General features: G+C 44.9%; 1 protein-coding gene across 3 annotated transcripts in view; it reads left to right on the forward strand.

Moving 5' to 3' along the window:
* Positions 1-13,084, forward strand: part of TNKS1BP1 (tankyrase 1 binding protein 1) — a 158,984-nt gene that overhangs the window by 63,312 nt on the left and 82,588 nt on the right. For all 3 annotated transcript variants that reach the window (XR_011318440.1, XM_069752618.1, XM_069752616.1), the window contains exons 5-6: positions 1,046-1,497; positions 8,988-11,574. Coding sequence is in view for 2 of the 3 variants with exons in the window: in XM_069752618.1 (XP_069608719.1) it covers positions 1,046-1,497; positions 8,988-11,574 (3,039 nt within the window). In the remaining variant the exon portion in view is untranslated. The remainder of the gene's footprint in view (positions 1-1,045; positions 1,498-8,987; positions 11,575-13,084) is intronic.

Here is a 13,084-nt window from a genome sequence, read left to right on the forward strand (position 1 = left end):
CCTCTGTTTGAAGACTTCCATTGAAGGAGAACTCACCACTCATTGATCACCCTCACTGTCAAAAAGTTTTTTCTAATATTTAATCTGTATCCTCTCCCTTTCAGTTTCATTCCATTGCATTGCTCATCTTGTTTCCATGTGCAAATGAGAATAATGCTGATCACTCTACACTGTGACATCCCTTCAGATATTTGTAGACAGCTATTAAGTCTCCTCTTAACCTTCTTTTTCTACAAGCTAAACATTCCCAAATCCTTTAACCATTCCTAGTAGAACACACTTTGCAGTGTGCATACTATCCTAGAGGCTCTTCTCTGAATTTGCTCCAGTTTTTCAATGTCTTTTTTAAAATGTGATGCCCAGAACACAGTATTCCAGATTACGCCTGACCAAGGAGGAGTAGAGGGGGGACAATTACTTCACGTGATCTAGACTCTATGCTTCTCTTAATATATCCTAGAACTGTGTTTGTCTTTTTTTGCTGCTACATCATACTGTTGACTCATGTGCAGTCTGTGATATATTAGTATACCCAAGTCTTTTTCTCACGTGCTGTTGCTTAGTTCTATTCCTCCCATTCTATAGATGTAATTTTCGTTTTTGTTTCCAAGATCTAGAATCTTGCATTTCTCCCTGTTAAATACCATTCTATTAGAAACTACCCATTGCTCAAGCTTATCTAGATCCTTATGGAATCTCATTTTGTTTTTGCCACACCCATAAACTTTAATGTGCAAGTCTTTACCGACAAATAAGAAGAGACTAGTCCATGCTGCAATTTTTTTTTCACATGGACATTGGGTCCATTTAAAAAATGTCATCTGAACAGGATAATTGAATAACATTGGTCCTACTGCTATCTGTGTGATGTCATTTTTTCAATGAACAGCACTTTGACTGAAAATATTATCATGGGAACGTAGCCTTAGGATTATAATTAAGTCCAGTAAAATTCTCAGACTGGAAAACAGAAAAAATATTGTAAAACATAATTTTAATCAACTGGTCAAAGTCAGCTAATTATTTTTATGTACAAACTTTGCAGATACCAGTTTCAAAAGGGCAGCAAAAGGCTGGTGAAGAAAAGAATCAGGAGAAGTCTACAGAAATAGAGGAGCCACCAAGTTATGTAAGGACACAAATAACCAACTATACAGTGACCATAGATGACAATATTAGCAAAGATCCTACAGACTATACAACAAGTCATAGAAGTGACCGTCATAAAAGTATTCAAGAAAATATGGATGTTTGTCAATCTGATATTCATGGGTCAAGTTATCATCAAAAAGAAACTAAAATTGTTTATGAAGAAGACAAGTCTTCCATTTCTTACCCTACAAAGCTGAATGATGATGTTAAGCATGGGAATCAACCTGATAATGTGGTTGAGGAGTACAGAAGCTTCGATAAGAGACAGCCAGATGGAGATCCCGCAGTGAAGAACATGGACTATATGCCTCATTTTGCTCATACCCCCCCAGATTCTTCACCCAGGTAACCAATTCTATTTAATTGGATCCTTAACTGAAGGTTTTGTATACATCTCGTATTAAATACATGTCATTCTTGCCATTGAAGTAAGAAAATATAGAAAATAAGCATCATTGTCATTAAAAAGATCAGTTTGTTTTAACAAGAACATTTCGCAAAATTTTTCATGTAGATCTGGATACATAAAATAGTGTCTGCAGAATGGCGTAAAATGCCCCCCACCAAAAACTCTCTGATAACACTCACTTGGGCTTAATGGAAATGATTTCATTAGGTGCCAAATACTTTGCTTATATCTCATCAACGGAGAAATAAATAAAAAAGTTTTATTCTGCTCTGCAGCCGCTATTACATCGTGTGTCCAGTTTAACAATAAAAATTTGGTCAAAGTCCTGTTTAATAATCAGATGTCTAGAAATAGGGGATTTAAATCAAATATTGTGGGTCACATATTAAATTAAGCCAGGGGATAAATAGACTGTACAGGATCCTCAATGTCTCTTGAATGCACCAAAAGGCTGTGTAACACATTCAACACATTCAGAAGGAACAGGTCAAGAGGCATGTGCAGTCCTTGACACGTTGAGCAAGGTCAGTGTCACCCTTATGACTAAGTTTTGCTATATTTGCAAATGCCATTTTTACTGTGAGAACATTAATCTGACACATGCAGCTGTACTGCCTTACCGGTGACAGATATCAGAAAAAAAATCTCTGATGTTCTCTATTTAACCTCTATTTGACAATTGCACTGTCTGTTGCATTTAGCCACTAGACCAAAGAGGTTTGGTTATGTTTGGTCAGCCCAACGTCCATTTAAACTGTGGGATGTGCAATATTAAATGACTTCGGACGGACAACATTCTTGCCAGTGTGAGGTTGTTTAATTCCTGCTTCAGATGCGCACTAATAGATCATTCGGAGCCAATAGACTGCCATTGTTTTTCACAGCACAGGTCCTGTTTGCACAGGATGATATGCTGTTGAGAACGAAGATCTTTTGTGCAAGCCAAAAGATCATTTCACCTAACGAACAAGCATTCTGCTTGTCTGTGATGGGTTTTAACGTGATTAAATATGTATATTTTTAGATACCTGAAAACCCAAGTTAATTGAGTTGGCATTAAAGCTATATAGTTATGTATTCTAGCATTTGAACAGAGTTCTGTGCAAAATCTTCTGTTGATTAATATCTTAATATATTTATAGAATTTTTTATATCGGTGGAAGTTCAATTTTCAATTACAAAATTTTATCCCCTGGAAAACTTTACAATTAAATGTAAAAAATCTGTCTGCCTGCCAGCACCACTAAAGGGAAACTTTTGTATGCTGTGAATACATTAAACTCAATACTAAAACAGTCAAATGTAAACTCTAAGCAGCACTTTAGGCATTAAGATATATTAAAACACAACATTTTGGCTCTAAAATCACATTTGGCTAAAATGTGAACATCCAAACTCCAGTATTAACAACAACAGTAAGGAGTGACCTAAATAGGCACCAGCCTAATTTTGCTTACTGTATGGGCTGCTGGTGGCTGTATTTGCCAGACTTAGGGAAAAATTGCATGCTTGGTGTTAGGAGTCGAGTTTCCTCTGCTGCACAGGGGGAATCTCGATCCATCTCCGCTGCGGTCTCCCATTCTCCTCCAGCCGCAGTGGAGTCTGCTCAGCAGGGACGTCGATCCCAGCGTCTCGCTCAGTCTGACTCTGTGAGAAGAGTTACTGCTGCTTCTCCAGCTTCTGCCTTTAAAGCCTATACTGGTCAGCAGCGAGCGGACTTCTCTGGGACTAAGTCCTTATCTGCACACACTGAGCATGCCCAGGGCAAGATCTCCCGTTGGAGATCGAGGGTCATGTGCTCAGGCTCTGCGGCACATTCCATTGGTCCTCTTGGCAGGTCTTGGAAGGGCAAAAGTTCTATAGCCACTTCCTGTGCTGCAGCTATATAAACTGCGCATGACCGCACGGCCATGCGCTAGTATCAAGTCATATGTGCTTTGCGCCAGTGTGGTTAGCATAAGTGTGTTCAGGGACCCGGCTGAAATAAGCCCCTAGAATATCGGCACCTCCGGTGAGGAGATTGTATGAGTGTGTTCAGGGACCCGGCTGAAATAAGCCCCTAGAATACCGGCTTCTCCGGTGAGGAGATTGCGTGTTGCTTAACCACAGACTGCTATCAGCTTGGCAGTAAGCTTGTGCTCCTGTGAGGCTAACAGGGCGCAGTGCTTTCCTCTCGCGGCTGCTCTGTGAGGTAACAGAGCTAGTCTACACCGCCATATTGTGCCACCATTCACTAGCAGCAGGTTCTTCCTGCACGGTGGACCCCGGGCTGCGAACGCACCATTAATAATAAATATCTATTTCTACTCGGTGCGTTCCGCTAGCCCTAACATAATACTAGCGCCAGGGTCTGGCTAGTAAATGGCGGACGGTCAGCATCTACAGCAGTACATCCAGCAGCTGGAGGGTAGGTTGGCGGCTCTCGAGCGCACAACCTCAGCTGTGGACGTTACTGCTGTCGCTGTTCAGGCTGCAAGTGCAGCTGCAGCCAGTTTGTCTGCTGCCACCCCTGCTCCGACCTTATCCCGTCTCCCGCTTCCAGACAAGTTTGCTGGTGACAGTAAGCTATGTCGGGGATTCGTGAGCCAGTGCTCCATACATCTCGAGCTGCTGGCTGCACGTTTTCCTACGGAACGGGCGAAAGTGGGATTCATTATATCTCTCTTGTCGGGCAGGGCGTTGGAGTGGGCAACGCCGCTTTGGGAACGTGGTGATCGTGTGGTACAGAGTGCTCCTATCTTCCTGGACGCTCTGAGGCAGGTCTTTCTCGGACCCCGTGTCACCCACGATACCGCGCTCCAATTGTTGGCAATTACTCAGGCTTCGTCCATGGTCAGCCAGTTTGCCATCCTATTCTGGACTCTAGCTTCTGAGCTGGAATGGCCGGATAAAGTCCTTATTCCGGTGTTCTGGAAAGGACTGGCAGATCATGTGAAGGACGCCTTGGCCACCAGGGAGATTCCCGCCACACTGGAGGAGCTTATTACTATAGCTACCCGCATCGATCTCCATTTTAACGAGCGGAGGTTGGAGCGGACCCAGTGTAGGCAGAGGTTTCGGCTGGCTCCCACCTTTGCCAAACCTCTAGAATCTCCTGTTATGGCGTCCGACTCCCATGAGGCCATGGAGGTTTCTCGAGCGGGACCTAGGTCTCAGACCGTTCGAGTACCTGTGGTATGTAAAAATTGCCAGCAACCGGGACATTACGCTAATAAATGTCCACGGCGGTCGGGAAAACGATCGCGTCTAGTGTCCATTGGAGGAGGTTCACTGGACACTGCGGCATTTTCCTCAAAATTGTCCTTTAAAGGGACAATCCTGTTAGGCACATCCACTCTTACAGTAGAGCTTTGTGTGGATTCAGGAGCAGAGGGAAATTTTATGTCTTCTGCTTTTGCACTGCGCCACGCAATACCTCTGGTTATGCTTGCCAAACCAGTAACCGTTAGAGTGGTGAATGGGTCGACACTTCCATTACAGATCACACATCAGACTGTCCCTTTCACGTTAGCCATGTCCCCATCCCACCAGGAGATTATTTCCCTTCTTGTCCTTCCCGAGGGAATGGATGAGATTCTGCTGGGAATACCCTGGCTCCGTTTCCACTCCCCACATATTGAGTGGACCTCTGGGAGGATATTGGGTTGGAGTGAATCCTGTAAGGGCAGATGTGTGAAAGAGTGCGTTCAGGTTTCCACCACTGAGATACCCGCAGATCTCTCTACTCTCCCCAAATACTATTGGTCTTATGCTGACGTCTTCTCCAAAAAGGCCGCGGAGACCCTTCCGCCTCACCGTCCCTATGACTGTCCTATAGATCTCTTGCCTGGAGCAGAACCTCCTCGGGGACGTGTCTATCCCCTCTCTCTCCCGGAGACGGAGGCTATGTCCCAATACATCCAGGAGAATTTGGCAAGAGGATTTATTAGGAAGTCAGTGTCACCAGCAGGGGCAGGGTTCTTCTTCGTACAGAAGAAGAATGGAGAATTGCGTCCTTGCATAGACTACAGGGGTCTTAACGCCATCACCGTTAAGAATAAGTACCCGCTGCCCCTGATTTCTGAGCTTTTTGATAGGCTACGGGGAGCTAAGGTATTTACCAAATTAGACCTGCGGGGAGCTTATAACCTGATTCGCATTCGTGAGGGGGACGAATGGAAGACGGCGTTTAACACCAGAGATGGGCACTATGAGTATCTGGTGATGCCCTTCGGGCTCTGTAACGCCCCAGCCGTTTTCCAAGACTTTGTCAACGACATCTTCCGGGATATGCTTTCCACCTCGGTCGTAGTCTATCTGGATGATATTCTCATCTTCTCTCCAGATATTGACTCCCACCGGAGAGATGTTGGCAGAGTCTCCGACCTCTTACGGGCAAACTCTCTTTACGCAAAGTTGGAGAAGTGTGTGTTTGAGCAGGAGTCTTTACCTTTCCTGGGCTATATCATCTCTGCCCAGGGATTGGCTATGGATCCTGCCAAACTACAGGCTGTGATGGACTGGCAAGAACCTCATTCACTTAAAGCGGTGCAGCGCTTTATGGGGTTCATTAATTATTACCGCCAGTTCATTCCCCATTTCTCAACTTTGGTAGCTCCCTTGGTAGCCCTCACCAAGAAGGGAGCAAATCCCAAAGTGTGGTCTGAAGAGGTCTCCAGGGCCTTTTCTTCTACTAAGTCTCATTTTGCTAGCGCTCCCATCCTACATCGTCCCGATGTCGATAAGCCGTTTATAATGGAGGTGGATGCCTCTTCCGTTGGTGCTGGAGCAGTCCTCTTCCAAAAGGATGCTCAAGGTCGGAAGCATCCGTGCTTCTTCTTCTCCAAGACCTTCACACCAGCGGAGAGGAATTATTCCATCGGGGACAGGGAGTTGCTAGCGATGAAATTGGCTTTCTCTGAGTGGAGACATCTCTTGGAGGGGGCTCGTTTTCCCTTTCAAGTATTTACAGACCACAAAAATTTGCTATGTTTGCAAACAGCCCAGCGGCTAAATTCTCGCCAAGCCAGATGGTCCTTATTCTTCTCCCGATTCCACTTCACCCTCCATTATGTCGCTGGGGAGAAGAACATTCGAGCTGATGCTCTTTCTCGCTCTGTTGTGTCATCTGAGGAGGAGGAAGGAGAGCCTCGGCTTATTGTTCCTTCTGAGAGCTTGAGAACCGTGGCTCCGGTGTCGCTTGAGTCTGTGCCTCCGGGCAAGACTTTTGTGCCCATAAATTTGCGACCGGAGGTTCTCTCTTGGGCTCATTCCTCCAGGGTGGGTGGACACTTTGGGACAAAAAGGACATCTGAGCTGCTGGCGAGGACGTACTGGTGGCCGCATATGCTGCGAGATGTCAGAGATTACGTTCTGGCGTGTGTCTCATGCGCCAAAAATAAGTCTCCTCGACAACGGCCGTCTGGGTTACTCTATCCCTTGCCGGTGGCAGACAGGCCCTGGGAGATGGTCGGGATGGACTTTGTAGTGGGTTTGCCCAAGTCTCGCGGCTGTACCGTCATTTGGGTTATTACCGATCATTTCTCGAAAATGGTGCACTTGGTGCCGCTCCCACGGTTACCTTCTGCACGGGCCTTGGCAGCGTTGTTCTTAAGACACATCTTCCGCCTACACGGCATGCCAGACAAAATTGTCAGTGACCGGGGTCCCCAGTTTGCGTCTCGGTTCTGGAGAGAGCTTTGTCGTCTTCTCAGCATTGAGTTAAATCTCTCTTCCGCATATCATCCCGAGACGAATGGATTGGTAGAGAGGGCCAATCAGACTCTGGTCACATATCTACGACATTTTGTTTCTGCCAGGCAGGATGACTGGGCATCTTTATTACCATGGGCAGAGTTCGCCCTTAATAACGCTGTAGCCGACTCCACCGGTCAGACTCCTTTCCTCCTTAATTACGGCCAGCATCCGCGGGTTCCTGTGCCTATGCCCGTGTCCTCTGCTGACTCCAGGGTGGCAGACTGGGCAGTGGAGGCACGGGACATTTGGGACCGCACTCAGGATGCCATTCGGGCCTCGAAGGAGAGAATGAGGTCCTCCGCCGATGCACATCGGCGCCCTGCCCCGACCTTTGCTCCTGGCGACTTGGTGTGGCTCTCCGCCCGTAACATCAGGCTGCGAGTTGAGTCCACTAAATTTGCTCCTCGCTACTTGGGCCCATTCAAGGTCCTCGAGCAGGTTAATCCTGTGGTCTATCGTTTGGCCCTTCCGCCACACCTGGGTATCACCGACACCTTTCATGTGTCCCTCTTGAAACCCGTGTATATGTCCCGGTTCTCCGAGTCATCTGCTGGGACATCGGGTTCGTCTTCGGACGATTATGAGGTGAACGCTATTTTGGGGTGCAAGGTGGTGCGTGGTAAAAAATTTTATTTGGTGGACTGGAAGGGTTATGGTCCCGAGGACAGGTCCTGGGAGCCTGTTGAGCACATTCGGGCTCCGCAGCTCATTGCTGCCTTCGAACGTAGCGAGGCCCAAGGAGGGGGGGGCCATAGGAGGGGGGGTAATGTTAGGAGTCGAGTTTCCTCTGCTGCACAGGGGGAATCTCGATCCATCTCCGCTGCGGTCTCCCATTCTCCTCCAGCCGCAGTGGAGTCTGCTCAGCAGGGACGTCGATCCCAGCGTCTCGCTCAGTCTGACTCTGTGAGAAGAGTTACTGCTGCTTCTCCAGCTTCTGCCTTTAAAGCCTATACTGGTCAGCAGCGAGCGGACTTCTCTGGGACTAAGTCCTTATCTGCACACACTGAGCATGCCCAGGGCAAGATCTCCCGTTGGAGATCGAGGGTCATGTGCTCAGGCTCTGCGGCACATTCCATTGGTCCTCTTGGCAGGTCTTGGAAGGGCAAAAGTTCTATAGCCACTTCCTGTGCTGCAGCTATATAAACTGCGCATGACCGCACGGCCATGCGCTAGTATCAAGTCATATGTGCTTTGCGCCAGTGTGGTTAGCATAAGTGTGTTCAGGGACCCGGCTGAAATAAGCCCCTAGAATACCGGCACCTCCGGTGAGGAGATTGTATGAGTGTGTTCAGGGACCCGGCTGAAATAAGCCCCTAGAATACCGGCTTCTCCGGTGAGGAGATTGCGTGTTGCTTAACCACAGACTGCTATCAGCTTGGCAGTAAGCTTGTGCTCCTGTGAGGCTAACAGGGCGCAGTGCTTTCCTCTTGCGGCTGCTCTGTGAGGTAACAGAGCTAGTCTACACCGTCATATTGTGCCACCATTCACTAGCAGCAGGTTCTTCCTGCACGGTGGACCCCGGGCTGCGAACGCACCATTAATAATAAATATCTATTTCTACTCGGTGCGTTCCGTTAGCCCTAACACTTGGTCTGGCAGTAAGTGTGCATCAGGTTAATTTTTTGGGGGTTATTCATTGTACCCATGTATATGCATTTATTATATTTATTTTCTGTTGCTTTTTTTTTAGATCAGAACATGAAAATTATGAGTATTCCTCCCATGACTCTGGGACAGCTTATATCCATCATTATAAATCCACAATGGATCATTCAGAATGTGATGATATAAAGGAACCATCACACATGAATAAAGAATCCCAATCAGAAAACAGACTTCCTTCACAGGAAATAAATACTCATTTAGTGGAAGTTCATCCACCAAGTGCTCTGACTCAATCACAAGAGGAGCTGACTCAGCTGAAGAACTATGAATCAAACAGTTCTAAGTCAAAACTTGGTTACGTAGAAGATTTGGTGTCTTCTAAATCAAAAGAAGTTCAATTAAGTAATTTTGGAGATCCGACTTACAAAATCATTCAGTCAACTGTGGAAAGTAATATAAGTGATCACGAAGGAGGACTTCAGTACTATAATATTTACTCACAAAATTTGCAAGATAAAGAAAAAATAAAACACAGAGTTGATGAATCAGAGGACCATGATTATTCACATAGTCATGTAGAAGAACCAATGCATGAACACGCACAGTCTGAGGAACCAGTTCATACATATGAACCATCTGAGGAACAAGTTAGAACATTCACAGAATCTAAGGAAATGGTTCACACATATGCACCATTTGAGGAGCAAGTTCACACATATATATCATCAGAGGAACCAGTTCATACATATACCGAATCTGAGGAAAATGAACATTCTTATGGAACATCTGAGGAACCAGTTAACAAATATGCACAATTTGAGGAACCAAAGCAAACTTACGCACAATCAGAAGAGGAAAGTCATAGATACGGTGTAATAAAGAAACCAAAATATGAGTATGATCAGTCAGAGATGCTAGAACAATTGTATAAGCAACCGGAGAATCAAGTTTCCCACAATGCCAAGTCAGAAGAGTTAACTCATAGCCAACAACCTTCAAAGACACAAACCCTCACATATGAGCAACATATGAAACCAATTTACACATATGATGGATTAAGGGAGTCATATTCCCAGGACCCACAAGTCAGGGAAACAGAAATTGCATATGAACAAGTTTATCAACATGCAAAGGAAAGGTATGTACAACCAGAGGATTCACCAGAAAACATAATTCCCTATATAAAAACACATTACCAACAAACACAGGCAGAGGAGCCAGTTAGTAAAAACTCCCTTTCAGAAAAAATAAGTTCCAGTGAAATGCCATTGGAGTTGTCAAATAACCTACAAGCACAATCAGAGGTGCCAAATTATGGACAAACACAATCAAAAGATCTAGATTACAAACTAACACAATCAGTAGAGCTTAATTATCAACAAAACCAACCAGAAGAGCCACAATATCAACAAAAACACTCAGTAGAGCCGAATTACCAATATAAACATTCAGAGGAGTCAGAATACCAAGAAGAACACGAGGTGCCAAATTATCAATATAAACAGTCAGAGAAGTTATATTCCCAAGAAAAACACTCAGTAGAGCCAAATTACCAATATAAATACTCAGAGGAGTCAGACTACCAAGAAGAACACGAGGTGCCAAATTATCAATATAAACACTCAGAGGAGTCATATTTCCAAGAAAAACACTCAGTAGAGCCAAATTACCAATATAAACACCCAGAGGAGTCAGAATACCAAGAGCATGAGGTGCCAAATTACCAATATAAACAGTCAGAAAAGTCATATTACCAAGAAAAACATTCAAAGGAGCCCAATTACCAATATGAACAGTCGGAGGAGTCAGAATACCAAGAACACTCAGAGAAGCCTAATTACCAATATAAACACTCAGAGGAGTCATATTACAAAGACGAACACTCAAAGGAGCCAAATTACCAGCAAGAAGGCTTAAATGAGCCAAATTATCAAAAAGAACACTCAGATGAGCAAAATTATCAAGAAACACGACCGGAAGAGCTGAATTTCAAGTATTCACATCAAGAAATCTTGGTCCATAAAAATAAAGACACAGAGCATCCACACTTAATAAGTTATTATTCAGAACAATCAGAGGAGAAAGATGGTCAGATACAGGAACAGAAAAGTAAGATGTTTGGAGAACATAACAATAGGTTAACAGAGTCTTTAGAACAAGAATATATGAACCTGCATGCAGCAGAAAAAGACAGTGGACATATTACTTCAGCAGAGCAAGATAAACCTAAGAGCACACTTGAAAAATACTTGGAAGAGCAAGATAGCAATAGTGCCCCGGAAGAATACCACCACAAAGATGAGTCAACTTCTGAGACCTACGATAAGGAACTGCTGTTGAAAAATCAAAAGCTTGAGTACACACAGAAAGAAGAGCCAAAGACTTTATATGCTTATACTGTTGAGTCAGAGCCTCAAGATCAACCAGATTCTAAACATGCTCAATTCCTTGGATCACACACAGAGCAAATACACGATACTTGTGCTGAGGATGACTTGGACAAAAACACTTTAAATGAAAAAAATATAAATGGACATTCTGAACTGGAAGAACCTGAACACATTGAAGATAGATCAGGTGGACATAAATCAGATGAAACACACAAAGAAAGTCCAGTGGATACGGCGTCAGATACAGAGGAAATTCCAGAAGAAAATTTTGATTTTCTAGAGGTATGAATCCTTCCTTTTATGGTTTTGAATAGCAAAACATTTAGCTTTCTAGATAATGAGTCCATTGTTTTGCTGTATCGTGATATGGCAGAGCTCTGGCTACGAGCATGTTCTGAATGGCATAAACTCATTTTGATGTAAAGGTACTGTCACACTAGACGATATCGCTAGCGATCCGTGACGTTGCAGCGTCCTCGCTAGCGATATCGTCCAGTGTGACAGGCAGCAGCGATCAGGCCCCTGCTGTGCTGTCGCTGGTCGGGGAAGAAAGTCCAGAACTTTATTTCGTCGCTGGACTCCCCGTAGACATCGCTGAATCGGCGTGTGTGACACCGATTCAGCGATGTCTTCGCTGGTAACCAGGGTAAACATCGGGTAACTAAGCGCAGGGCCGCGCTTAGTAACCCGATGTTTACCCTGGTTACCATCCTAAAAGTAAAAAAACAAACACTACATACTTACCTACCGCTGTCTGTCCTCCAGCGCTGTGCTCTGCTCTCCTCCTGCTCTGGCTGTGAGCGTCGGTCAGCCGGAAAGCAGAGCGGTGACGTCACCGCTCTGCTTTCTGGCTGCCCGGCGCTCACAGCCAGACCAGAGAAGCAGAGCGCCGAGGACAGACGGCTGTAGGTAAGTATGTAGCGTTTGTTTTTTTACTTTTTAGGATGGTAACCAGGGTAAACATCGGGTTACTAAGCGCGGCCCTGCGCTTAGTTACCCGATGTTTACCCTGGTTACCGGGGACCTCGGGATCGTTGGTCGCTGGAGAGCTGTCTGTGTGACAGCTCTCCAGCGACCAAACAGCGACGCTGCAGCGATCCGGATCGTTGTCGGTATCGCTGCAGCGTCGCTATGTGTGACGGTACCTTTACACTATGAAACCGTAGGCCATGGCTTCTAGTGCTTCATAGAGATATTACCATACTTTATTTGCTTCTTCATGAAATCCGAGGCATGTAGTGCAATACGGGGACTTTGCTTTGTGCAACTCCAAGGTTTCTTTAGCCATTATTATGACTATAATAAACATGACTTAGGATCAGTTAGTAGTTATCAATAAGTAGACCACAGATACATCTATCAACAACAGTGATCAATCTACATAGTTATTATAAAGTAACGGTACGTGGGAGACTGAGAAGATTTTTGCAAGTCTTATACTTGATATTAGGTGCTACAAGTGACAGGCAGACTATTGCTAAAGCAATCCTTCAGGCTATCCCTCACTAAGGCTCATTACCCTTACCAAATATTAATCAATCACCTGATTATCATCTTTTTCTCACTTGTGGTATAGTAATTTGCACTTTTTAATCATTCTGCCCTTACTATAATAGAAATCAACTCTGAAGAGGCAGAACAGAAGGAAGAAGGGAGTGAGCACCAGCTTGGACCATTAATGAGACATTAGGTGTGTCCAAGGCCGGTTTTAGACAAAGTGGGGCCCCAAATGCTCACATATTGCACCATCACACAGAAACATTTCTGTTGTATTTACAAGCGCTAAGTTCAG

This window comes from Ranitomeya imitator, chromosome 2 (assembly GCF_032444005.1).
Source record: "Ranitomeya imitator isolate aRanImi1 chromosome 2, aRanImi1.pri, whole genome shotgun sequence".
Taxonomy (NCBI): Eukaryota; Metazoa; Chordata; class Amphibia; order Anura; family Dendrobatidae; genus Ranitomeya; species Ranitomeya imitator.